The 27,903-nt window shown below is 40.7% G+C and overlaps 2 protein-coding genes across 5 annotated transcripts; one reads left to right on the top strand and one right to left on the bottom strand.

Moving 5' to 3' along the window:
* The first annotated feature begins 129 nt into the window (after positions 1 to 129).
* faah (fatty acid amide hydrolase) lies at positions 130 to 27,358 on the top strand. 2 transcript variants are annotated; one of them, XM_061684561.1, is made up of 17 exons: positions 130 to 530; positions 765 to 878; positions 1,079 to 1,219; positions 2,688 to 2,821; positions 3,819 to 4,025; positions 4,116 to 4,156; positions 4,229 to 4,353; positions 4,902 to 5,027; positions 5,108 to 5,202; positions 5,306 to 5,405; positions 6,101 to 6,144; positions 6,218 to 6,257; positions 6,333 to 6,441; positions 6,584 to 6,729; positions 7,941 to 8,062; positions 25,674 to 25,729; positions 27,335 to 27,358. In XM_061684561.1, exons 1-16 carry the CDS (start codon positions 309 to 311, stop codon positions 25,690 to 25,692), a joined length of 1,785 nt encoding a protein of 594 aa, XP_061540545.1. In that variant the 5' UTR covers positions 130 to 308; the 3' UTR covers positions 25,693 to 25,729; positions 27,335 to 27,358. The 2 variants fall into 2 exon arrangements, with proteins under 2 accessions (XP_061540545.1, XP_061540544.1); XM_061684560.1 differs by lacking the exon at positions 27,335 to 27,358 and having other exon boundaries at positions 25,674 to 25,761.
* LOC133406728 (diencephalon/mesencephalon homeobox protein 1-B-like) lies at positions 18,890 to 26,790 on the bottom strand. 3 transcript variants are annotated; one of them, XM_061684564.1, is made up of 5 exons: positions 26,536 to 26,790; positions 23,507 to 23,713; positions 23,211 to 23,389; positions 21,595 to 22,024; positions 18,890 to 21,493 (listed from the first exon to the last, which is right to left on the bottom strand). In XM_061684564.1, the coding sequence occupies exons 2-5, from the start codon at positions 23,658 to 23,660 to the stop codon at positions 21,075 to 21,077; spliced, it is 1,182 nt and encodes a 393-aa protein (XP_061540548.1). In that variant the 5' UTR covers positions 23,661 to 23,713; positions 26,536 to 26,790; the 3' UTR covers positions 18,890 to 21,074. The 3 variants fall into 3 exon arrangements, with proteins under 3 accessions (XP_061540548.1, XP_061540546.1, XP_061540547.1); XM_061684562.1 differs by having other exon boundaries at positions 23,211 to 23,713; XM_061684563.1 differs by having other exon boundaries at positions 23,211 to 23,662.
* Positions 27,359 to 27,903: the final 545 nt, after the last annotated feature.

Below are 27,903 nucleotides of genomic sequence, written 5' to 3'. Positions count from 1 at the left end.
GGTCAGTGGAAATGGATAGAAGATTCTGTATGACAGAAAGGAGACATTAGCGCCCTCTATATTGGCCCATTTCAGGTAATTCTTTTGAATAGATGCCACGGATCCCGGACGCGCATGCGCAGATATGAATGTCTTCAAGGACAAGTCGCATTAATCTTGAACAAATGAGTTAATAAACAGACAAAAAAGGAGAGCCAAACCCGCCTCTTAAACATATGACGTCCGTGGGCGGCTCCCATTTATAAAGTGTTGCGCACAAGATTGAGCAGGCGTAAATTGTTTGGTAGTAGCGAACTAGGCTAGCGAGTATGGCACATGTCAAACAGTTTCTCGCAGGGCTGGAGCTGGACATCCGGTCGACAGTCGCCCTTTTCGCCGGGGCTGTCGCCTGCCTCGTGGGGGGTCTGGTGGTGCTGGCCCGGGCGGTCGACGGCCACCTGGACGCTGGGAAGAAGATTCAGCGAGCCAGGAAGCTCAGAGATGGCAGCCTGGAGAAAGCCGAAAAGGCTGTACTTCACTACAAGAACTTGGTGAGTTGAGGTTAAAAATAAAACAACAACAAAAGTTGCACAGTGGTTCCATAAGAAATTGTGTATTCGTGTGTGTAATTAAAAAATATATTGCTTTTATACTTAAGGGATGAGTATTTTTTTAATGATATATATATAGAATTGTGTGTGTGTGTGTGTGTTAAAGAAAATATTGTTTGTTTACTCGAGGGATGAGGTTATTTACTTGTGTGTGTGTGCGTGTGTCTCTTCCAGCATCCCAAGATGGACTCTTCTCTCATTTTGTCCTTGTCCCTTGCCGAGCTGACAAGTAAACTGCAGGATGGCTTGCTGAGACCCGAAGATCTGTTTTACTCCTACATGGAAAAGGTCCAGGATACCAAAGCTAGTCTTAATTATTCCGCAAAAGTGGAGTACTCAAGATTGCCAGTGCTTTTCCTTGAGTTATTGCTCTGATTGTGGAGCTCAACGTCCACCAAATTAATCATCATCCTGAAGAGGATCTTCAAATACTTTGTGATATTTCATTTTTTTTCAATATATTATTGCAATTATCATTCTTTTTGCAGGCTATCGAAGTTAACAAAAAGTTGAACTGTTGCACCTCTATCTTGCTGGAGAGTTTTGAGCATCTGAAAACGCTGGACCCCAACGACCGAGGTCTCCTGTACGGCGTTCCGGTTAGCATCAAGGAGAACATGGCGTACAAGGTAATTGCAAGATTGCTTATAGCTCATCCCGCTGACTCATATGGTCACTGCATCCAATCATGCGCTTCAAAACTACTCACACAAACTTTAATTCTTGATTATGTAAATTATGTGATATTCAGGAGTTACTCTGCTTCACTAACACTCCACTGTCACACGGCAAGTTCCTTAATTGCCATTCTCGTCACCGTGCCTTTTCCAGTATTTACCTCAGACTTGGTTGTCTTGGCAACAGGTTACAATTAGGCATTCAACATTGATACTACTTCAGCAGCCCGACTTATGCTCGGAGCCTTGTCTGCCGTGTGGAGAGCCGCGCGGTGGGCGGGCGGGCGGTGGGCAATGCTGTACTAAACTATCACTAAAGTTGTCCTGTTGCAGTTTTATCTCAAGTTACGTTCATGCTCTTCTTGCTATCTTATTTCTTCTTTGTCTATTATCTTTTGTATATACAGTGGGTACGGAAAGTTTTCAGACCCCCTTAAATCTTTCACTCTTTGTTATCTAGCAGCCATTTGTTAAAATAATTTAAGTACATTTTTTTCCCCTCAATGTACAGACAGGACTCCATATTAACAGAAAAAAATGGAATTGTTGAAATTTTTGCAGATTTATTAAAAAAGAAAAACTGAAATATCACACAGCCATAAGTATTCAGACCCTTTGCCCAGTATTTAATAGAAGCACCTTTTTGAGCTAATACAGTCGTGAGTCTTTTTGGGAATGATGCAACAAGTTTTTCACACCTGGATTTGGGGATCGTCTGCCATTCCTCCTTGCAGATACTCTCCAGTTCTGTTAGGTTGGATGGCTTCCTTGAGTATTTTCAAAAGAGCCCTTAAAATGTGGCTGCAAAACATTACACAATTACACATTTTTAGTCATATTTTCTGTTTTCATGCTTCAGTTTTGGCAATTTATTTTTCAGGTGTATGCACCTCAAAAAAGAGAATACGTGATTACTAATATGTAGTACAGTACATAGCTTTCACTTCAATATTTCAGATGAATAGTTTTTATATCTAAATAACTGTAAGTAAAATGTATAGCAAGAGTGTTATACAAAATAATTTCGTTGGATGTTAAAATGTAAGTCAAGTCGTTACTCAAAAAATGTTCTATTTGAGTGTTTTGATCAAATTAAAACTAATTTTCATCACGATTGCAAGATGTAACAGTATTATCAAGTATGGGTACTCTGTGTCGGCCAATACTCAAATGCAAGTACTTGTACTCAGTCTGAAAAAAGTGGTGCATTCCTAGTTACAATGAAATCCATTGATTTTGGCATTTGCTTGACGACCTGCAATTGTTTTCACGGGAAGGAAATTTGTTAAAATTTGCTAGATATATGACTGAGGCTGTAAAGGAGCTAAATCTGCCAGCTTCAACTCTTAAGACCATAAAATGTATTTTTTTTCATCCACATGCAAGACATTGCCCTTTGCCTGTTGTCCTGCTGCCACAGAACTACGACTCCTCCTGCGGCGTTGTCGTTAATCTGGGCCGGCCAGCTGAGAGGGACTCTGTGATTGTGCAAGTCCTGAAGAGGCAAGGCGCCATTCCATTTGTGAAAACCAACATCTCTCAAAGCATGTTAAGGTAATGTCAACCATGTCCAGTGGTGCCTTGAAATATGGGTGACCTGACTTGCAAATTTTTCAATATATGAGTCCTTTGACCGATTTAATTTATTTTTTGCTTTGACTTGCAAGTGCAGATTTTTCAACTCAACACACGTTACAATAAGCAGTAGTTTGTCAAATAGTGAGCAATTCATCAAAAAATAGACTTCAGGCTTTTTCATGCCACTAAGTTGCCACTAAGTTTATTGTCAAACTAAATGTGTAACAAAGAGAACTACACTTTGTGTATTTAAAACAGCCAAATAACTGCCTAAAGATAGGCCCAGCTAGCTTAGTGCTAACGCTAATTAGCATTTATGTTGAGGTGCTTTAACCCTTTAAGCAGCTGAGTGTACACAAATGGTTCAGTAACAACATTAGACAGACATAAAAGTAACCACAGTCATATACTTTTTATCCTCTGCATTGAATGACTAATATTAGTGCCATACTGATGAGCTCAGTCCCTAGCACATACCCCGCTGCAATATGATTGGCTGCTGCAAAGAGGCCAGGACTGCCAAGAACTCCAGTGGGATTCATAATAACACCCCAAGCAACAGTATGTCCAGCTGTCTGTTTTTTACTGCCCCCTGTTGGCCAATGTGGACACACCAGAAGGAGCAGAATTTAATTGATGCAGTGTGATAAAAACTGTTGATTTTTAATTCTATTTAATTATGTCATTACTGTATGTTTTTATAAAGTTCATGGAATGTTTTCCTCATAATACACATTACAACCATTTTTTTTTTGGGGGGGGGGGGGAGGCTGGAGCGGATTAATGGCATTTCCATTCAATTAAATGAAAAAAGATGATTTAAGATAAGTGTTTTGAGTTACAAGCGTGGTCACGGCACAAATTAAACTCATATCTCATGGCACCATTGTGCTATGTTTAACATTTGCATATTTGTCATCTTGGAAAGAAACGGTCACACTCATCTCCTTTCTCCTTCGGGTTTTACCTCCAGTTACGAATGCAGTAACGTCATCTATGGCCCGACGGTGAACCCCCACAACCTCCAAAAGACCAGCGGAGGATCTTCCGGCGGGGAGGGAGCTCTCATTGGCGGAGGAGGCTCCATACTTGGCATCGGCAGTGATCTCGGGGGCAGCGTCCGTATCCCCGCTGCATTCTGCGGGATTTGCGGCTTCAAACCAACAGTGGGGCGACTAAGGTCATCATCTCTTATTTATTCAGTCCTACGACTTTGCAGTTAACTCTCACAACACTTCCCTGAAATAAAATGACTTGTTTTGTGTCTTAGCAAACTGGGTACGAGCACTCTTTGTCCGGGGCAAAAGTCAGGTGAGGAACTACTCTGCCATTTGGTTGCAGGCAAACTGAACAACAATTGTGTGACTTTTGTGATCGGATTAGTGTCGACAACAGCCGGGCCCTTGGCGAAAGATGTGGACAGCCTGGCTCTGTGTATGCAGGCGCTGCTCTGTGACCACATGTTTGCCCTGGATCCAACTGTCCCACCTGTACCTTTTAATGTGCAGGTGTGTACTTGCTGAATCATTGACTTTTATACTCTCCATATAAACCGCGCTATCCTATGCGTAAGGTAATGTTTCCCGACCTTTATTGAGCCAAGGCAAATCATTTACGTGAAAAAGATGTCATGGCACCCCACCAAAGAAAAATGTCACAACAAGGACAAACCCCAATTCCAATGACGGTGGGACATTATGTAAAACGGTCATACAAGGATTTGCGAATCCTTTTCAACCTATATTCAATTGAATACAACCCAAGATATTTAATGTTCAAACTGACAAACTTATATGGCATTCCGCTTTGCATGGTACAGTTTTAACTTGCGTTTGTAGATTTAGCGAAAAACTGTGTTAACTGACAATAGCTTTCTGAAAGTGTTCCTGAGCATTTGGTTTGGCCAGTTATTCATGATAACCGCCACCTCGTGCAATAGAAGTAAATGGAACGACTTCGCTAAATCTGGCCTAGAGTCCCACATTAGCTCTAATTACTGTGCTAAAATGTGGCTGCTTTATTCTAAACGTGGTATGAATGTACGTGTGGTTGTCAGATGTATAAGAGCGCCAAGCCGCTGAGGATCGGCTACATGGAAAGCGACGGCTTCACGCAACCGACGCCTAGCATGACCCGAAGCCTCAGAGAAGTCAGAGCTTTGTTGGAGCAGGCGGGACATACCGTAAGAGCTCAACATAAGGGCACAACTGTAAGTAAAGTGTGTTTTTACATCTTCTTTGTTATGTGTCTCTGAACACATAGCTGGTGCCATACAATCCTCTGAGAATCAAGGACAATTTTGAGCTCACTACCAAAGGCGTCTTTGCAGATGGAGGGGCCAACCTGCTACAAAAACTGTGAGTCTCATTCAGTGGATGAAGAGATTTGTCCGGACGCTTGGAATTGTAAATCACTTTCCAATCACTCTGGCCCTCTTGTTTCCTACTTTCGTACTTTTAGGAAGGGGGGACCTCTTGATCCTTCTCTCAAACTTCAAGTGTACCCTTTCTATCTTCCGTGCTGGCTGAGGAAGACCCTCTCCTTCCTGATGAGGCCTCTGGTGAGTAGTCTTTGCATAAAGCCAGGTCCATTCACTGGACACTTCATTTAGTACACCTGCACAATCGAATGAGATTTAATGGAAGAATTCTATAAGCAATTGCAAAATGATAGCCATTTTTGCTTGTATATGTCTGTTGTTGTGGTGTAGAACTGCTCTGTATTATACGGAGTAAAATTTTATCAAATAAAAGTTTATTGTTACTGATTAGGTGACAGGATAGCATAGTGTAACTGGAATAAAGGGATATGTTTTGATATCATTTTGTTGTAGTTTTCTCAATAATCCCCAAAACGATGCTTAAAAAAACAACTACTACTTTATACAAATTCTACTAAATTCACATGAATACACATTGCGCTATACAACTTGGGACATTATAAAGCTGCAACATTTTGTTAATAAACAGCAACTACTGTATGGACCGATCAATTGTCTTAATAGCTGAGAGATAAAGATATTCTTCAATTATACAAGTGTCAAAATAACTTCATCAAATTAATAAATAATAATTTATAAAATACAGATATTTCGTTTTGAGCATGGATACCAGTAAATTGTTGGTGCGCATTAGGGAATTCCAGATTTTGGGGGTGCGGATTATATTTAAGAGCGTGAACTGTCTGAGAAATTTTGTAGAACTCCACCTCTCCCCTCACTCTTTCCCCTAAAGTAGTTTTTTCATTTGCCCGCAGTCTCCTCGTGGTTCTTCCCTCCTCAAAGCCTCCACTGGAGTTGGGTGAGAAGTTTAAAGCTTTCTTGGTCAAAGATGACAGGTGAACCCACTCGTTCTTTCTCCGCTGATGTTTCAGATCCGTTTCGGAGTTGTGGAAGCAGCACTCGGCTGTGGAGGTACTGTGAGCTGATGACGTTTGAACACGCGCAGAAGGACACGCTGACTGTTCGTCTCGTGTGTGTGTCCATCAGGACTACATTCACGAGACCTTGGCCGAATGGAGAAGGTGCAACATCGACGTGCTGCTCTGCCCCATGTTCGGACCCGCATACAACTTCTTTCACTGCGGCAGGCTTCCCTGTACGTCTTCGGGATTTATGTACACTTTGCATGATGCCGTAGTCGTCATTTACATAACAAACCCAGCAGAGAAGCAAAGCACGTTTTTAGCTTTTTTTTTTTTTTTTTGGTTTGTTTGTTTGTTTGTTTTCTGTCCGTCTAGTTCCTTTGTTTTACACGGCAATCTACAATTTGCTCAACTTTCCTGCCGGCGTGGTTCCTGTTTCCACGGTGACGGCAGAGGATGAGGAGGAACTGCGCCATTATAAAGGCTTGTTTCAGGACTTCTGGGACAAGCTTTTCAAAAAGGTAATGCAACACGCAACAAAGAACGGGGACTTCATTAACACGGTGACTGGAAAACATTAATAATAATAATCATTTCTGTGCCATACGGTAGTTGTATTTTGTGTTATTTCTGATTGATGCTCTCCCAGAGGCCATTTTTTTCCTGTTTATCAGGTTATTGACTCATTTGTGTTAATGTACACTTTCTTCATAACGTCATCAGCCTAATCACATTGCTTATTTCGTCCAATTTACAGCTCCCGACTTCACACCAAAACCTGAAACTAACATTTTGCATGGAAAAAATGTTATGTTTGTAGTTGTTGTCCTCCATGTAATAAGGGAAAGTACAGTGTTTCCCCTGCTATCCCCCAGAAAACTAGTAAATTGGTGCACTCGTAAGCAGTGTTAGGAAGTAACTAATTACATATAATGAGATTATGTAATTTAACTACAAAATGTATGTAATTATAATCCATTACTGGTAGAAAACGGGTAATTAAATTGCAGTTTCTTTCCATAATTACAATTGTAGTGACATTTGAAATATAGCCGCAAAAGGTCCGATTTTTAAAAATCTTTTTTGTGATTGGCTCTCTCCGGTCATGTGCCATTCTGCCTCGTCATATTTGACATATTTTTCCAAATATGATCTCGAAGTGCCATATATCGAAAAAGTGCCATATATCGAAAAATATATATATTCAGATTTGTCTACTTTAAACCAATGTCAATGTTTATAAACTATTTCAGACTGAAATAAACATGAAATATTCAATATATTTGTGGGATTTTAACCCTTTATTATTTAACAAGTTTATAAAGCAGAGTGTGGATTTCTGAGAGGATTTTATGCAATATCAATAGATATGCACTTTTTTTTTTTTTTTTTTTTTTTGCGATGCACCCTTACAGAAAACGGTAAAAGGTTTGTCAAATGTTTCTGTGTGCTTTGAATGGGGGGGGAAATGGCAGCCTTTGATGTACTGTAAATTAAAAACTGAAAGCCAGAAGTCCAAAAAGAAATTTTAACAAGTGTTAGTTGGACAAGGTAAAATAAATGTGGGATGAAAAAAAAAAAGTCTCTGTAGTTCCACTGTTATTCAACAGATGGAGACAAAAGACTACCCTGGATGCTATCTAGTATCTGAGAATTTCGTGTGTTAACGTGTGTGTGTGTGTGTGTGTGTGTGTGTGTGTGTGTGTGTGTGTGTGTGTGTGTGTGTGTGTAGGCATTGTCAGGAGGCCGGGGTCTGCCAATGGCCGTGCAGTGCGTCGCCCGTCCGTGGCAGGATGAGTTGTGTCTGCGCTTCATGAAAGAGGTGGAGGAGCTTGTTAAACAGAGCAGGATGAAGTAAGGCCTCAACTGTCACCGTCAGGACACTTAAGATAAGCGACTCTGTGACTTTGTCAAACACAACCATTTCCTCTTTGCACTCAAGATAATGTCATTGTGGCTTGTGAGTATTTTTATGAAAAGAACCGCAATACACCTGACAGGCAGTACCAGTAAAAAAGTTAAGACACACTTTCTAGTGCTATTGAATTTGCCTGGTGTGTACTCATCAAATAATAGTAGAAACAACCTCGAATTATTGCTGCATGCATTGAAAGCGCAAACCTGAATTAAACTGAATTGAACTAAATTGAGTATAACATGTCAGCTTCATGGGCTATTTTTGCAAAGTATAAAAGTAAGAACTTTTTGCTTTGAATGGTGGAAAAAAAGCACTATCCAGTGCCTTGAGATATGAGTGACCAGACTTAAGAGTTTTTCAAGATAGAAGCTGTCATTGGGTTTGAGAAAAAGTGCCTTCGAGCTGTTTAATGCCACTCCCAGTTAATGTGGACTGTCAAACTAAACAAAGCAGGGAAAATTACACCTTGTTAAATTAAAACAACCACACAATTATACCCTTCCCCTAGCTTAATCCTAACACACAATTCAAAATGGCATAGACGGGCTAACACAATGTTGTAATCCTTTAATTAACAGATATTTGAACACAAAGTGTGTAGCAACACATGTAGACATAATATAACAATAATCACAGGCATGTAATTATTAATCCTCTAAGAAAAATAGTAGTTTTGAAAATCTACTTCATTTATGTCTGCATTATACTGCCCCCTGAAGGCCAGGTTGCTTACACCAGAAGGAGCAGCAATAAATTAGTCATGCTGCACAAACATTCCATTCAATTAGGTTATTACTCTCTGTTTATAAAGTGTATTTTTGTGCATCTACTCCTTGGTGCACCACAGACTTTAACCTACCGCTAAGCTAAAACAAGATAAAAATGATGCACTCCTGTTTTTGAGTTGTTTGAACTAATACATTGGCAGTTTCCAAAGTTTTCACATTTCATTGATTATTATTTTTTTATTTTATTCACCCCCCCCCCCCCCTATGTCTTTAGAACGTTTGATTAGACTAACACATGACTATTGCTCATTTTTCCCATTTGGACCATTGCATAATATGTGATGTAGTATTTTGGATTAAACTACAAACCTGCACTGCAACCACTCACTGGAAAATTCCAAATAACAATTTCTAAGGTTTGTGTCCTGTGTCAATATGTACAATCATTAAGAATAAAGTACACATTCAGCTGTATCTGTCATCCACTGTGCTCTATGTTTGATAATACCTGCACAATCAAACTTTTTTTGGGTCACTGAATAATGTATTAAATGTTTCTTTTCACCCCAACACTCTACCTTTCTATCTCTCCTCCTCCTCTTCATCACTGCTCACATCATTTCCTTTCTCCTTTTCCACTCGTGAGTGATTGTAGCACCTCCCAGGTAAAAGAAAAGCGATAAAGCAGCCTAATGACACATGGCGTCTCCATCTAGCGTGTCGTCACATTACCCCGCGCTATTGTAAATATGTGTTTTCTGTTGGGTTTACATAAATTTACATATGTTCCTCCCCAGCTCTCGCGGGGATGCCAAGCCATTAGGTACAGCGCTTCCGTTTTCCATTACAATCGCCTGAATGGGGAAATAGCTAAAAAGGCGGGCACATGAGACGAGCGGGGGAGCCGCAATTGAGAGGTTGTTCTCGGCTCTTATCGGAGGCGCATGGAGAGAGAGCGAGTGGCTCTCGCTGTGCCACTCAGTCAGGGAGCATTAAGCTTTAAAAGGCACCGGAGGGACTTGCCGGGCCCTCGGGGAACTTGATATTGTTCATAAATCCCGGAGGAACCTGAGGAGGTATAGCGGTGACAATCACACACGTACAAGAACACAAATGAAACGTACATTAATTATATTTTGGGGATTTTAACCTATGTATTATTGAATTAATTTGTTTATATCGGAGTGTGTGGATTTCCATCTACTCTTTGCCCATTATCCAACATCAATGGGGACATCCACTCATCTTTTATGTACTGTAGGAGGAACCCTTGCAGGAACAATTAAAGGGTGTGAAATGTTGCTGCATGCTTTGAATGGAAGAAAGTATCACCAAAGATACAGTGCTATGAAAAAGTATTGACCCCCTTCTCAAATTCTTATATTTTTGCATAGTTTGTTTTAGATCATCAAACAAATGTAATTATCAGGAAAAAAATATAACCCAATTGATCTTATAAGGCTGTTTTTAAATGGTGATTTTCATTTATTTAGCAGGAAAAAAACACTATTCAAAGTTACCTGGCCCTGTGTGAAAAATTAATTACCCTTGTTGCATCATGAATTTATTGTGGCTAATCATAATTTTTGGTTAATCTTAACTGATCACACCCAAGCTTGATTACCTCCGTTCATTTAAGACATCACTTAAATAGAATCAGTCCCGAAAAAAATCAAGTTGGACAAAAAGCTGCAACAAAATGACAGGATACAAATAAATTCCAGAACAGTTGAGAAATAAATTAATTGACATCAGTCTGGAAAAAGGGTAACAAAAGCAATTTGTAAAGCTTTAAAATTCCAGTGAACCATAGGGAGAGCCATTATCCTCATATGGAGAAAACATGGAACAGTGGCAAACCTTCCCAGGACTGGCCAGCCTACAAAGATTACCCCAGGAGAACAGCAATGACTCATCCAAGAGGCCACAAAGGATTTCAGGACAACTTCGAAAGAACTGCAGACCTCCCATGCCTCAGTTAAGGTCAGTGTTCATGACACAACAATAGGGAAGAGACTGGACAAAATGGCATCCATGGCAGAGTTCCAAGGCGAAAACCACTACTGACTGAAAAGAACATCTGAATTATTCTCAAGACTTTTGGGAGAGTATTCTATGGACTGATGAGATGAAAGTTTAGCTTTTTGGAAGGTGCGTGTCTTGTTACATCTGCTGTAAATATAGCACAGCATTGCAGAAAAAGAACATCATTCCAGCAGTCAAACATGGCGGTGGTAATGTGATGGTCTTGGGCTGCTTTTGTCCTTCACGACCTGGACAACTTGCTGTGATTGATGGATCCATGAATTCTGCTCTTTAACAGAAAATCCTGAAGGAGAATGTTCATCCATCAATTTGTGACGTCAAGCTGAAGTGCACTTGGGTTCTGCAGCGGGATAACGATCCAAAACAAACCAGCAAGTCAACTTCGAAAAAAAAAAAATAAAAATGAAGGTTTTGGAGTGGCCTAGTCAAAGTCTAGACTTGAATCCAATTTGAAATGCAGTGCAATGACCTTAAAAAGTCCTTTCATGCTCGAAAACCCTCAATTTTTGCTGAATTCAAACAATTCTGCAATCAAGAGTGGGCCAAAATATCTCGACAGAGATGTGAAAGATTCAATGCCATTCATACAAAACGCTTGATTTCAGTTGTTGCTGCTGAGGGCGGCCCAACCAGTGATTAGGTTTAGGGGGCCAAAAAATTTTCACACAGGGCCAGGTAACTTTAAACAGTTTTTTTCCCCTTAATAAATGAAATCGGCATTTAAAAACAGAAATTCAAGTTCATTTGGGTTATATTTTTCTGATACTTACATTTGTTTGGAGATCTTAAACATTAAAGTGGGGATACTGCAAAAATATAAGAATTTGAGAAAGGGGCCAATACTTTTTCACGGCACTGTATACAGTTTTTATGATATACAGAATACACAAAAGCAGTAGTCCAAATTGAAATGTTCACATAAAAAATGTATTAGTTTATGTTAAGATGAATGTGGAAGAATAACTTTTAAAAAAAATTTTCAATGAGGCATTTTTTTTGTCCATTTGGGTCTAAAGCAGGGGTGTCAAACTGTTTTGGTCCAGGGACCTCTTTCAGAGGAGAATTTAACTTATTTTTTTTTTACATTTGTGTCGCAGTTGTAAATTTTAGCTCATTCCCTGTATACTCGATACTTTTTTGTTTATTTTTACTGACGACATTTGACCCTGGAAAGTTATTTTTTTATTTTCGATAGGTAAATTTGTTGTTGTCGTTTTTAAAAACGTAGCTTCCCAGAATGGCTTGTTTTTTACCTTTAAGTTCCCACTCCTCCTTTATGTTAAAATGACTACTTGTGTATAAGTTTAAGGGGTAATAAAAGAACACGGAAGTCTTGAACTCTAGAATAACGCATACATTAAGCAACTCTCAGCTTGCACAAACAAACGCATTTCAAGAGGAAAAATGTAATGGTGAGTGAAGTCATCCTATTTAACTGAAGGATTTCTATACTTTTCCCCTCATTGCTTGATGTGTGGCATTAACCCCCATTGGCGTCACAGCTTCAAAACTTTGCAGATGTCTTCATTTAGTTATTGTGGTGTGAGTATTCCAATCCAATCCTTCCAGGGATGGAACGTAAAGCGGTGAGCTAGTGTATCGTGAAATATGAAGTATGCGCCGTGATGGAGGAGGATGGCGATCAGCCTGTTGAACGCATTCAGGCTGAACCGTCCGCCTTGATAAGAGCGGCAAACACCTCATTTCCAGGAACCTTAGGCTATAAGATCGGGTACTTCAAAAGCCATCCGGTCCCACTCCTACGCCGCTTGTGTGCGAGCGAATAAAACACCTTGCTGTCGCCCCAACTAACCTGGGATGATTCTGTCTTAATGTCCCATTTCAGGGGCCAAGGAGCCCATAGTCATTATGGCCGCTACCGTAATGTGACACAGCGGGGGGCTCCTGTCTTTTAGAGCAGTGGCCCCCAACATTTTTTTTGGTGCCACAGACTGGTTCAATGTGAAGCAATATTTCAACAGATGAATCAAATATAAACAAATGATTAAAACTGCAACCACCATGACACCAGGTGTAATTAGTGGGAGCTAGGGGTTGAACCGATTTAGTCAACAAGTCGACTTTACTATTCTGGATTGACACTTAACGCTTATAGTCAACTAATCACTAACCACGTGTTTTTGGCATCTCGTCTTTCAATCGGCCAATTTAAAGGACTTTCAACTCACCCGTCTGCTGCCGTCGCTGGTTTATAACACTCTGTGGAGGAGTAAAATGTCCAACCAACAAGACAACCGAGTCTGCGCGGGTCCAAGATCACGAAAATAAACTAGTGGTGGATGAGAATAGCAATTACCCTCGCTAGCTTTGGCTATTCCCATCGCCGCTAGATTCATACTAGCGTTAATTAACTCGGGACTGGCGGAGAGGAACAAGGGCATTGGTGCGAAATGAAGCTCTATTTTTGTGGCCAAAACCTTATGTCTAATAATGCAGACTGTATGCAAACAATGTTTTAAGACTGGGGACTTGACTAAAAGATGAACGTCTTTCAGAGTGATGGTCAATAAAACATTTTGGGTTCAGTCTCTGGCCCACTGACCGGTACCAGTCCGCTGCCCTACGGTTGGGGACTACTGATCTAGATGATCCCGTTGACTAGTTCACCCTGTTTGCTTCATTCCATCGGCCATTACTTCCAATGGCGGCGCGGCGCAGTAGTGGGAGGAGAGCAACGGGAGATTACTAGAGAGCTGATACAGGCGCTATTGAACAACAGCACCTGTCAATACAACAGCTTCTCAATATCAGCAGAAGGATTCCCAAAGTATGCCCAGCATTTTTATTTTTTTATTCTCCTATGACAGGATTAACAAGCGAGCGCTGTATGATTCTCTCCGATTCTGAGACTCAACAATTCCGTGATCCACTTTCTATCGGCTTTAAAGGCCCTATCCGAAGTTTGAAAAGCTTACCCTTCGGACAAGGGACACTCTTTCTCAGTCTGTTCCGCTTTACTTTTTTTTTTTTTTTTTTTTTTTTTTTTTTTTTTTTTTTTTGCTGCATTCACTCGTTCGTCAAAGCCCGCATCGTCGCCAAGCTCTTCCATCTCGCCCTTTTTGCACATCTGCTACGTTTGGGTTTTCCATTCTTCCCCCTCCAGCACCTTGATTGGCCCCGGGCCCTTATAGCCAAATTGGTTTACATTGGAGAGATAAATGCTCAGCAAATGCGCTTAAAGACGTACAGTAAGAAAATGCAGACAGTGCGTGTCAGGATTATCACCCGAGTCGGTGGGGAGAAAGGAAGAGCGCCTCTGTAGCACAAAGCTGGGGGAGCCGGAGTGAAGCCTTCAGCAGATAGTCCGTCTCATACGCTCCTCAGGAGAACCAGGGGAGGATTTCACATTTGCATGCTAGGCTCTAATTCCTGGCATTATATAACTTGTCGGCGCAATGTGAAGACACTCAGTCCCTCCACGAGACCACCTGATCAGCACAGCACAGCGCAGTGCTTGCACATAGCCACAGAAATGACATGGGGATAAAAAAAATATTTCGTCTTGTCCTACTGGTTAACAGACAAAATCTCTATCACAAATTCAACCACTAGTGACAATCACAATGGTGACAATCACCCTAAATGATCTGCTTCAAGACAACATTGGCCGGCTTCTTGTGTCGTTTCTGACATGGGTTCTTGAGACTTTTTTCATGATTCTACTCCTGATAGAACTTCATGTAAAGTGAAAGTGGCTTCGGGAGCTGAATTTTACAAAATCTCAAGGACAAGTCTGTTTTTGAAGTTCACCTGGAAAATGGTGATAATGACCGTAAAAGTGTTTCAGGACTTGAGACCTTTTCAAGATTCTAATCATGACAGACATAGCAACCAAATTTCACATTTATTAGTGAAGCTGGTTTTGTGGGCAAAACAAATTTAAAAAATCGGGAGATGCTGACAAAGCCAGTTTGTTACGAAATGTAAATGTTCACCAAAATGAACACATCCGTAACATTTTGTAAGTTTTTAAGAATGGGGAATACCCTCAAAAAAAAAAATTAACTGATAGCCTTAATTTTAATGTCCGTCCTTAAAACACTATCTGGATCTTTGAATGCAAATTATTCCAAGAAAACGAGAAAGGCAGCCAGTGGCGGTTTTAGGGGTGTGGGGCTAAAGGTGTCCCTCTAACACTGGGCTTGGCCCCCTGTGCCCCCCCCCCCCCCCCCCCCTTATGAATGCCCTGCCCTGCCATGTTCTCCCTGTGCTTGCGTGGGTTTCTCCAGTTACTGCGGATTTAGCTAAGTCAAGGTACCAGTGTAATTGGTCTGTTTATTTGAGTGCTGTCCCAGTCCCCAAAATGTAGATATGCACTTTTAAAAAAATGACAACATAGTAATTTCTGAAATTATTTTGTGGACCCCCTAGTTACAGCTCGTGGACCCCTGACAGTCTCTAGACCCCAGTTTGAGAACCACTGTGATAGGACATTTCACTCCACCCAGCGAAAGCAGGCAGGACTGCAAACTGTCAAGAGACCCTCCCTCATGCACCTGCTGGGGGACACCAAACTTCTGCCCCCCTTGTGTTAAGGGCTGTGTGGAGTAAAACCCTACCATGTGTTTGTGGGTGTAAACCCCCCACCCCCCTTTACCCCTGTTCTCACCCCCACGACCTACTCCTCCCTCTAAATCAATGCCGCCCCTCTCAGACCTCCCAGCACAAAGCCCCTCGCATCCAAACCAGCCCAGAAAATCACGGCGCACCATTCAATCATTGTGTTGTTTCTCTTTTTTTTTTCCACCCTCTCTCACCCCTTTTATGGTCCCACTAAAGGTTTTAGGCTCGCGGAGAAGGAGGGCTGTCACTGAGGAAACCTTAGCCATTGATGAAGTGACAGGCGCTGCCAGAATATGATCCTAATCCTGTTTCCAGCATTCTTTTAGGCCCGCTGGCATCGCAATTCCTCCACACATTCTCTGAGCTGTCAACTAGGAAAATCCTTCTAATAGCGCATTGCAGAGATACACATCAAAGAGCTCCTGGAAACCTTCAGTGGCTTAGCGTGCGCACGCGCGCGCGCACACACACACACACACACACACACACACACACACATACAGCATTAACTTTCACTCCTACCGTGCTGCAAGTAAAACTCAAGTGTTGATGGTAAATGGACCTCATATTTAAAAGGATCTGAAGTGCATGTGCTCAAAGGAGTGAAGTCTTGTGTAAACGTTCTCCATTACTAAAACACTAACAACTTTCATTCCGTCCAAGAAAGTGATCTAATATAGTTTATAGCAGTGGCAGGCCTTCTGTGGGGATTTACCAGACTTAATCCACCTCTTAATACTACTACGATCACGTCACTATTACAGAAACCATCAAGACTATACAAAAATGCAATATAACAGCCACGTCACATCATCTAAAACAGTTCAGAATCAATATTAATCTAATAACATGACAAAAACATAAATAAAATACATCATACTCACTAGAAATGCGGATTATTAAATGTATAGAATTTTTGCAAATTGCTGCAGACGTGGTTGGCAAGTGAAAATTGGCTTGCTTTGATCAACCAATCAGAGGACAGAAAAAGGCTGACGTCATCAAGGGCCAGCTCTGTGGCCCTAGGAGGATGATTGTGAAGTCGGATTGGTGAAAGAAAACGTTCCATTGGTAAAATATATTAAATTACATTGACCAGCACTCATGATTCTGAAGGCCCTGGGCAGATCCCATTGACATGGCAACAAATAGAGGCTGAAGTCTGATTGGACAAAAAAAAGAAATCAACATAGACACACTGGAATCAGTTCAGCCAAGAAAAACGCCACAAAATGAATAGAATAGACTGTTAGGAATAAAATAATTTAATTTCATGGAACAAATATTAAAATTTTGATTATAAATGTGTAGTAGGTCATCAGAGAAGGCCTTGCTGGTTCATAATGGTTAGGAAAAGAAGAAGAAAAAAAAACAGGTGCGTGAACTTTGCTGACTGCATGAACCCTTTCGCTCTTATTTTATCTCCTTCTATTCTTACTTAATCCATCGATATCCCGACCCAAGGTAATCTTCTTATGGCAAAAGCGTTCTGTTTCGGTGCAGCCAAACCTCGGCTGACAGGGTGGATGTGGATTGAGGGAAGGGGTGGGGGCGGCGTACGGATGGGTGTGACACCTCCCGCTTCATTTGGGATTAGCTCTCCCGCAACGGCTGAACAAGCGGCAGGTTCTCCCCCGTGCGCCGCGTCGTGAACCTCTGCGTCGACCATGCAAGGGGTGTCCGTGTGCGTCAGGATTATTTACGGGTCGCGTGACGAAAGCAAACTGAGCGGTTTGTGTAGTAGAGGAGGACAACGGTGATGGGTGTGCAGAGCATGACCATTTTTTTGTTTTATATCAAAATCTACTGTAATTATTAAAAACAAAGATTTTTTTAGTTTCTTAAAAAAAAAAAAAAAAAGTGGCCACTATGTATCATATTTTCCATGAAACACTTACACAGGGTCGCTTAAAATGTTCCTTATTTTAAAAAAATATATTTGTTTTTCAATTAAGATGTCAATCTGGAATACTAATAATGATAATGTGATACAAATCGATGCAAAAAAAAGAATACATTTTTAAGTATTCCCCCTGAATTTAAATGCTCAAGAATGTAATTTTGATTCAGGATTTTTGTTCAACTACTTTTTAAAATGTACGAATTTAATTGGAAAAAATCCCAAGAATTAATTAAAATTTTCAAAATCAACAGCAGAATTTCAAATTTCTTAAATCTGTTCTGATCTCCACCTCAACTTTGAATACAGTTTCCCTATTAGGCAACGTAATCATATAAAATTGATGAATGCTACTCATAATGAAGCCTTTTGTCCTCAGTTTACGATGGAGTTCCGTTCTGATGGTGGTGCCTCGGGATGTACCGATACCACTTCTTTCAAGCCAAGTACGAGTGCTTGTACAGTACCGACGCTTTATGTCTCACAATTTTGCTAGAAATGTCATTTCTTTTAATCAAATATTGTAAAAAAAAAAAATAATAATAATACTTTTCATGAACAGGACATAAGTGTGGCTCAAATACAAGACTTTTTAGAGTAATATTACAGTACTGTAATTTTAACGAATCAGGCGACGAGGCTCGAGAAACTTGGTGCTTGCCAGACCGCCTCCATCGCCGCTGGAGCGGAATTCATCGTTCATTTTGCGGAGCGTAATTTACAGGCGGCGGTATCGCTGTGTAGTATCAGTATCAGAGCATTTTTACATTTTTTTTTTATTAAGTCCGAGTACAAGTACAGACTTACGACATCGGCATCCGAAGTGGTGATATGACAAGAATTTGTTTAAAATGAAGTCTGAACTTGCCGTAGTCTATTACAATTCTACACTGACATGGTAGTAAAGACATAATTACAGTATGTATCACGTATGAAAAACACTTTTAGGCCATAAAATAATCAATTGAAAAATACGGCATCAACTGAGCGTGTGTTCTTGTGCCGTGTGCCCACGTAGTCTTGCCATCGCTGATACCCTTCTGTGGCAGTATCACAAAAAAAATCAAAAGAACAACTAAAACACACGTAGAGTTTTTACCTCTTATTTTTTTAGATTCTGAGCTGGATTTGTGGAATTCTTATGCGATCTGTGTCTGTATGTGTTGTGCTGGAGAACAATATCCTACCCAAAAACTTTTTTTTTTTTTTAAATATTTTTTTTCAGTCTGGACTGTTAGGTCTTCCTAGCTCATCATAAAAATGCCGCTGTGATGTGTACGGAGCATATTAAAATTATTTAGGTAAAATATGACTTTTTTCTTTTCATCTAAAATTTCAACTTTAATTTTGTAATATTAAAAAAATAAATCATACTTTTTTTTATGCAACTTTACTGTCGTACTTTTTTCCACAATAAAGCATAGCTTTGTTCTTACATGATTCCATTCCCCCCCCCCACAAAAAAAAAACCTTGATATACATATTACAAGTTGATTCTCGTAGTATTATTATATTTTATTCAGTGTGGTTCTACTACTGTCGCGTAGCTCCCATTTATAATTTAATGCAAACAACAATAAAGACGCAAACATATTCTCACCTGTCAGGCTTGATTTATTCCCTTAAATTTCACAGATAAATTACTCATTTTTTATTTTTTTTTATTTTTTTTATTTACACAATTGAAAGATACACATCTTAAATGTACAGAGATAAAATACATAGACTTTGCCTGCTCTTCTTTAGTCCTGCAATTGTTTGTTTTTAAAGCAACAAGGTGTAGTATTTAGACAGCGTCTCTGTCGTTGCCACGGTGACTCAAGATGACCTATTTTTAGTGGTATATAATTTTGGTAGACCAGCCAGGACACCTGTAACGTTGTGCTAACATCGATGCTCACGTTACTTTTCTGTTTGCGGTTTGCTCAAATGATGGGACAATGCTTATTTCAAGACATGGGGTTACAACACAGATGATTAATTAATTATTTTTTTTGTCAACGTTTAGTACGTACATTCATTGCTTGACTTATTTAGAGATGAAACAAATGTAAATATAGTCATTTGTATTTGAGTTAAAAACAACTTGTATTTTCTGTTCTATGCAGTAATCCCTCACACATTTTGCGGTTCACTATTCACGAGTTCACATTTATTTTTTTATTTTTTTTGGGGGGGGGGGGGCGACTATTCTTTTATTTATGAAAAAAAATTCACTTAAACTTAATATAGCCAATTCTAAACAATTTTCGGGAGCGGACTCAGTTACTCGCTATTTTTCGCTGGTCACTGCAACGCTTGGTCTTCTTAGTCAATTTTCACTTCCCAACAATTGGGGGAGCCCTTGAGCAATAACGCATGTGTTCATTACCGTTACCTTTAAGCTATGATCAATGATGCCAAGCATTTTTTATTTATTTATTTTTTTTTTTTTTTAGCTCAAGTTAAAATCAAAGTAAACAAGCGTTACACCTTGGATTACAGTGATCAATGGGAACTTTTATTTCTACCAAGTTTGGTGTCGATAGCTATTTAACTCACTGGCAACGGTCCAACTGTAAACCTTGCTTCAGTGTGACGTTTGCATGCATACAGTTGTTCTGGCTAAGGAGTATTAGAAAAAAAAGGAGTATTTCATATTCTGTATGTGCAACAGCAAAAGTGGAGTAGGAAACAACAATATCCCCAAGCATAGAATACAGTAAACCCCCCTTGCAAATTTGCCTAGTCTTGGATTTTTGGGGGGAACCTATCTGCTGAAAAACTCACCTATTCGCTCTTTTTAAACTCAGGCTATCGCAATAAAAGTATTGCTTTGGTGCTATATGGTAGCATTTTAGTGCCAAGGAAGTACAGTGGGACCTATGATTTTGAAGGCCCCAGTTTTTGTAAGATTCAGTTTTCGACAATTGTTTTTTTTTCTCCAAAATTTGTCACGGTTTTCATCCATCCAGGTGTTTTTTTTTTTCTGGTTTGAAAATGATCAGTACCAAAGTCCTCCACCTGACTGCCAATCATTTCCTGGAATTAAGCGCCCAAACGTTACCGTGTTACGGGGTGTGGCACTTCCTTGAGCGAAGCGTTTTCACTGCTGATCGCTTACTGACTGAACCATGGATTTCACACACTTTTGATCGTAGTTCCTTGTAATATGTTTAGGTGTCTGCAACGGATTAATTGGATTTATATTATTTCCTAAGGGAAATATTGATTACTTTTTCATAAAATGTGGTTATGGTCAGACTTTTTGTCATGGCTTAATCAGAAAAAAAACCAAGGTTCCACTGTATACTGAGGTTAGGTGAGTTTCATTTCAAAATAAGTAGTGCTTTGCCATCTTCATGTGGCATTTATAGGTAATTACAAACCTCTTTAGTGGGGGTGTCACTTGCAGATTTTTGCTAATCTTGACAGGGCTCTCAGTCCCTATCCCCCGAGAATAGCGAAGGTTCACTGTACTGCATTTCAATGGATTCTTTTAAGTCCCGGCAGACACATGCTCATGATGGACACCTTTAGAAAGAACAAGGCCAGTTGGAAAGTTCAACTCGAGGTGGCCTCTGAAGGCCATGTGAAGTTTTTGTGCACAGGCGAGAGGTTGAATAAGGAAAATGGGGGTGGATCCAAAGTCCCCAGGCCCGGATCGAAGGGCGAACACGGAGGGCGAACGCGCTTGGCATGGGAGCAGCTTCAGTTGGGGAGCGTGTCCAATCCCAGCGAGGCCGCGTGCTGCTTGGCTCTCAGCCGGAGGTTTTCGATGCTGGTGGTCTTGCTATTGAGGCTCCCCGGAAGGCCGCCCGACGCCCCCGGCAGCAGCGGGCCGTTCCACACCTGCTGGGCCTGCGATAGCGTCTGGTAGTAAGACTGGCAGGGCAGCGAGCCCAGCGGGGACGGCATGTTGACGTTCATGCCCAAGTAGGGCAGCGAGGACGGCGCGCTCATGTCGAAGGACGGGTAGTGCACCAGGTTGTTGGTGGCCGCCATGTGCTGCCGGAACTGCTCCTGCAGCCGGAAGAGGCTGAGAGGCGACGACGCGTACGAGTTGCTCTGGGCCGGGCCGCTCGTCACGCTGCTGGAGGACGGCAGGGCGGGCGAGCTCAGGGGGGAGTCTGAGAAACAGGAAGAGGATGTTATGAATACACATTCTAAACTACAACTTGTAATTCTTTTAGAAAAACTATACGAGAGGACATGAAGAAAGTGTTCGTACCCGATGTAGGGCTGAGTTGTTTGTAGGACGGCGAGCTTCCACCGTGCTGCGTCCCCCCGTGCGCTTTCGCCTCCTCCCTGGCCCTCCCCCTCGCCTCCCCCCTCACTGTGTCTTCCTCCGCGTCCGCGTTGTCCTCTACCGCCGATTCGCCATCCGACGGCTCGGGGGAAGTGACGTTCACCTCCACGCTCGTCTCGCCGGGCTCGTGAGACCTCACCGCCGCCAGCCTGTCCGACTCGGAGTGGCAGGACGAGGCGGAGGATGGAGGCGGCGGGGTAGCGTGTGTGTCGTCGGCGGGCGGGGCCTCGGCCTTGGCTTCATCAGTAGACGCTTGGGCGGCTCCTGACGCCTCCTTCTGCTTCTGGAGCTGCTCCTTCTGCAGGCTGCGCTGCTTCTTGCGAAACTTGGCCCGCCGGTTCTTGAACCACACCTGAGCACACGCGTTGAAGGAGACACATCATGCGTTGTTCTTCACTATTTCAAATGGTGAAAGTGAGGCGAGCACGTCCACCTCACAGTCCTGAGGTTGGGGGTTTGATTCTGAGTTCCGGCCTTACTAATGGAGTGTGCATGTTCTCCCCATGTTGTTGTTGGTGAACATTATTAAAATATTACAGTAAACCACTGCTATAAATGGGGGATTATGGACCAAACCCTGCTATGAATAGTGAGAAAAATAATGTTGTGTTAACTGCACATGTTGCGGAGACTCTCTAACTTCCACCAACAACCCAGGCTAAACGTAGCTCCTCCCTGATGTCAGTATCTCAGTTAAGACGTTTCGCTTCAACAGATGTCCTTGATGCTAATTGCTTCTTTCCTTTTAGCCTCAGCTTTGGCTCCGTCTTGTGGTATATTAGGGCGTTCCATTCAGCAAATAGCCCAAGATAAGTTCCACAGAAAGAACAGCAATAGGTGAATTTCTGAATAGCGAACTCTTCTGCAATGTTCACTGTATTATCAGAAGCAAAGGCTGGTAGCACTCTTAGCTCATGCTAATCTGTGCAAAGTCTGCAGCTCTGCTTACTTTTTTGGCTTTGACATGATTCAGTCATGTCAATGATCAAGTGTTTTTTTTTTGTGTGTTTTTTTTGCTGTGGATCTTTGAGCTTAACTAATCATGTCATCGGAGGAGAGACTGTCGGTGGTTATTATGTTAATTGTCCCCACTGACCTTGTCAATGGGCCTTAAGTGCAGAATGGTCCACTTTCCCCGATGAAATGAATGGAAATGTCATTAATATGTTACAGCTTCCCCAAAAAACAAGCAAATATTTGTAAATACTTTTTAACAAGTAAAGTAGCACTCTATAATGTTACACTTTATAAAAACATAGCGTAATGATAATTGATTAGCCACATGTTTTGCTTCAATTGAATGGACATTGTGCTGCTCCTTCTCGGGGGCAGTATAATACAGACATGGATACTGTACATGGAGATGGTCTCAATTGCTCAGTAAGGCACAGTGTTATTAGTCATTCTTCACAGAGGATCAATAATATAAATGCCAGTGAATATTATGTTATTTGTCTCCTTGTCTACATGTGTTTCAGTTTTCAACTCTGCGATGCTTGGGTCAAAAGTAAGGTTAAAGACGCTGGTCAGCGTTTTACCTGCACTCGCGCCTCGGGCAGGTTGGTGCACATGGCCAGACGCTCCCGCATGACTACGTCCGGGTAGTGCGTCTTCTGGAAGGTCTTCTCCAGAGCCTCCAGCTGCTGGGCGGTGAAGGCCGTCCTGCTGCGCCGCTGCTTTCGGTGCTGGGAGCCGTAGCGGGCCTCCAGGATGATGTCTTGAAACGTGCAGCCGTTGAGAGGAAAAACAAGCCACACGGCACGTTTAATTGAGGCCCCCTGCGCCGCCCCGGGGGGTCGACTTTGACGCCCCGCGACCGGCGGCTGATACTTACCAGCCAGTCTTTCGGCCAGCGTGAGGGCGTGCACGGAGGGCCGGTAGTCGGGGGCGTGCTGCGCCTGCTGTGCCGCCTGTTGGTGGAGGTTGTACATGGCACTGAGGGAGTTCATGGCGTGCAGGGAGTAGCCGTTGACCCCGTAGTGCTGCATGACTTCGGGGGAGAAAGCATCTAGGTCAGGCCTCTGCTTGCAGTGCTTCCCCGCTTTTGTTCGGACAAAGCACAAATTATTGACATTAGGAAAAACCTCCTGGCAAACCAACAAACAAAAATGTGGATACATAAGTGAATTTTGCCTTCTGCCATCTAGTGGAAGAACATTTAAAAAAAAAAAAAATGCCTTTCACTATATATATATATATATATACAGTACGTCAGTTGCATCGATAGATCAGATGAACTGAGATACATAATTTGCCGTTTATAAATAGTCATTTTTAGAACTATTAAGTTAAACTGAATACTTTCCACCCTCAATTTACTTTAATTTACTCAGTGGCTGAAGACAAATTAATTTTGGGCAGGTTTTCCATCCATTTTATTTATGGAGCTGCAGCTTAAACGTAGTACATCCGTGTAGTATCATATAATTGAGTTGGTTCAACTCATCTGTATCAAATACAGCCAAGATAATAAATGGACACTTTCAAGTCTTTCAATTAACCTGGCATGCATGTTTTTGGAATGTGGGAGGAACCCGGAGAAAACCCACGCGGACACAGGGAGAACATGCGAACTCCACACAGGAAGGCCACAGATTCAAGATTCAAACTCAAACCTCGGCACTGTTAGGCAGAGCGGAGAGTGGAGAGTGGGAAGAACAGAGTTCCAGAGTTTTGGGTGGCCCCACACATTTGTATTAAGTTCATGAATGTCAAAGTCAAAATATTACTTCAGCTTAACAAAAAAAGTACATGTGTAAATTGTTCTTTAATTAGATTTGTTTAAAAAAATTCAACAACAACTAAATGTGTTGCATCAAAGAAGGCTGGAATCTTTTTTTTTTTAGTAGAATTTCCGCTGGAGGGATTATGATTTGTACAATACAGTGTGAGGAAACATCATTATTATTTAGTTAGCGGTTGGAAGTGGATCATTCAAATGGCAACAGGTGGAAGGACAACGACACGAAAAGTCTTTGTGTGCGATTGATAATTAGCCTCGATGCTTTGTAATTGTTCCAAACAGCTTTTACAGCAGGAAGACTAAACTCTTGTCATGAATATCAAAAAGTTACCAGAAAGACAAAAAAAAAAAAAAAAAAAAAAGTGTGCTTGGGATGCTGTGGCCAAATAAATAATGATAATTGAAATGATTACAAAATATGGAATGTCGTGCATTGTATTACTGATATGCATACTGTATACATACATAACTGTAAGACAAACGTTACATTATGATGAAGTATAATATTAAATTGTATTGTATATTTCAAACTCATAATTCACAAAAGATAGTGAAAGTTCACACCTATCAAATTAAGGTACACAATATAACTAAATACCACTTCAAGGATACACAACTATTTATGGTAATGTCTTACTAATTAGGATGGACTGTATATATAAAACATTTGTGTTTTCATCATATTGAACTTTTAAATGAAGATTTAAATATGTAATTCCACCGTCATGCAGTAAATGGTACGTGGAATGAAATAATAAATATGAATATTTCCTGTGATAGAATATTTGTTTTTTCTTAATAAATGTCTTGGTTCTTTCTACAATCTACAATTTATTATGGACTAATCTGTCATTTCTGACCAATAGTAGTGATTTATATAAGGAATGTTAGACATTTTTGTTGTTTCTATTTTCAGTATACTGTATTATGTTCTTTGCTATAATATCAAAGTTTTTTTTTCTCTCCAAAAAACAAACCACTCCGACAACTTGGTTTTCTTTTCTTTTTTTAATTAATGAATTACTTGTAAGATATTCTGCAAATAGTTAAACACTCTTCCTAATATTTGTTTTGCCTTTTTAAAACGACGAGGATGATCGTTATTAATGGTTCATGAACGGTCAAAATAAATAGTTTTCTTTGCTGTGTGACAGTTTAACCCGTTTTTTTTTTTTTTTTTTTTTTTTCTTCCTCCCCCCCCCCCCCCCCCCCCTTCTTCCTGGGTCCTGTCCTGCACGTTGTTCGTGTTGTGTTCCAGACGCCTGCAGGCTGACTGACACATTTGCGTGGGCTCCCCGTGGACTCCTGTCTAATGTGGGTGCAAATAGGTTTGAACCGTACCGGGCTATTAATTTATCATCTGGCTGACACATGATTGGTCGACCAGCAGCATACATGCGTGTGTGATCAAATCTTCTTCTAAAATAACATTATCTCGGCAGTATTCCTGTAATCTGCACCATTTTAAAATGCATTAAAGAAGAGAATAAAAATCAAACATAATGTTCTTTTTCTTATGTCTTCTGTTCAGGACAATTTGGCTCCGGGGTGTGATTTAACCCTCATTATGCTAATTGCCGTGGATTTATGACTTACATAGCATTTGGCTCCAGGCGTGAGCTTTGCATTGAAAACGTTAAAGTAGGAGGGGGGGAGACAAAAAACATTTGAATTGACAATTAACCCGCGTGAAGTGACACGCGAACCTATAAATAATAATCAAATAGAAATGTGACAGCAAACTAAAACTAAAAGTACTGTGCAAAAAAATATTACGCTGCTTGGTTTCTGTAAAACCTGCTTGGTTTCTCGCTTTTTGTCATTGGAGTCAGCAAATAGACGAACAAACACAATGCAAAAATGATTCTGCTCTCTTAGTGGGAATTTTAGTTATATACAGTTTGAGCATTATGGGATTGTTACCATTAAAAATAAAAACAAAAATTCTAAATGCGGTTTTAGTGGGTTTTTTTTTTTTTAAATTGATTTCACTTACCAAGTGATTTAAAAAAACAATTACGTTAACAAAAGTAATACCTAACAGCACAAAACAAAAATGGGAGCATGTCATTTTTTTGTGAACAAAACAAAACATGATTTTCAGTGTTATTCCTACTTACCTCTGTCCTCTTTGTTCTCTTTTAAAATGAAATATCTCCACCCACTGTCGATTATTGTCCTCCTAAATAGTCTCGTCAAAAATCCTCATATTTTTCATTACTGGTTTTAAAAAAAAATCTCTCTCTCTCTCTCTCTCTCTCTCTCTATATATATATATATATATATATATATATATACATACATAGATATATATAGATATGTCATTTAAATGTTTCCCTTTTGAGTTTGTGAAAAGATCCTGAAAACATCCCGCGAGGTTCCTGAAAAGTGGCGAAGATGCTTGCGGCGTCCATCTGTGGAACCTTTTAAAAGTGCGGTGCACCCAGTGACGTGACCATCATGTCGGCCAATCACGTCGCTCTCCTCCACCTCGCAGCCCCGCCCAAATCCGCCACTGAAGTTTAGCGTCCGTATTTTCTGTATTGTTTAAAAACATGATGAATGTAATTAATATTACCTTATAGTAATTTTTTTTTTTTTTTTTTTTTTTTTTTTTTACTTTGCTGTAAATGAGTTCGTTACATACTTTACATCAACATTGCAATTAACGATCATTTATTTCTTATTGTAACTACTATTTATTTCACTCAACATGAAAGATTAATAGATTTAGTCTTATGTATTTTTCATTCGAATTTAAATGTGTAGACATACAGTTTATGTCCAGAAAATAAATATGCATTTTTGCTTTATTTAAAAAATAATTTTAAAAAAGCTATCGTATTTAAGGGTAATCAAAGAGTTTTAATTAATTACATATTTATTTTTTTATTTTTATTATTTGTTCTTTCTTTTCAGGTTTATTCGGGGCCCTGTTACCCGCGCTGGAGACGCAGGCTGCCGGGCTCCTGCCTCCAGCTTCTCCCGGTCGGGCCCCCGAGGGATTTATTTGGGGGTTCAGGATTTGGTAGACAAGACGCCATCTAACCCCCCCCCCCCCCCTCCAAAAAAAAAAAATCTTGAAATGACTGCTGGTAAGAGGATTAAAACAATAATGCCCCGCTCCTCTTCAAGGTTTTTTTTTTCCCGTCAAAAGATTTCTTCTCCGTGAGGAAAAAAAGCGTTTAGGTTTTTGGAATTAAGGGCAGCGAAAAGAAGGAGACGAAGTAGCCTTTTAATGTAAGTAAAGCTTGCATATTTTGTGGAGTGCAGACTGAGAAACAAAAAAAAAAGTGTAGAGGGGGTGCAACGAGGTGAGATGCCAAACTTCACTGGAGATGTTTGGACACATTTGCAGCCGTGCAGCGTGGGAAAGGGAAAAACAACCCTTGACATTTTTCTTGTAGTTTTCCACCCTGCAAGGGTATAGCATGTATTTAAATATGTGTGATTTCATAACTTCCTGGCAGATGACATTATCTGTTAAA

Source organism: Phycodurus eques, chromosome 8 (genome assembly GCF_024500275.1).
Source record: "Phycodurus eques isolate BA_2022a chromosome 8, UOR_Pequ_1.1, whole genome shotgun sequence".
NCBI classification, from domain to species: Eukaryota; Metazoa; Chordata; class Actinopteri; order Syngnathiformes; family Syngnathidae; genus Phycodurus; species Phycodurus eques.
Note: the sequence above shows the minus strand (reverse complement) of the source record. Positions and strands in the feature narration are given on the sequence as shown.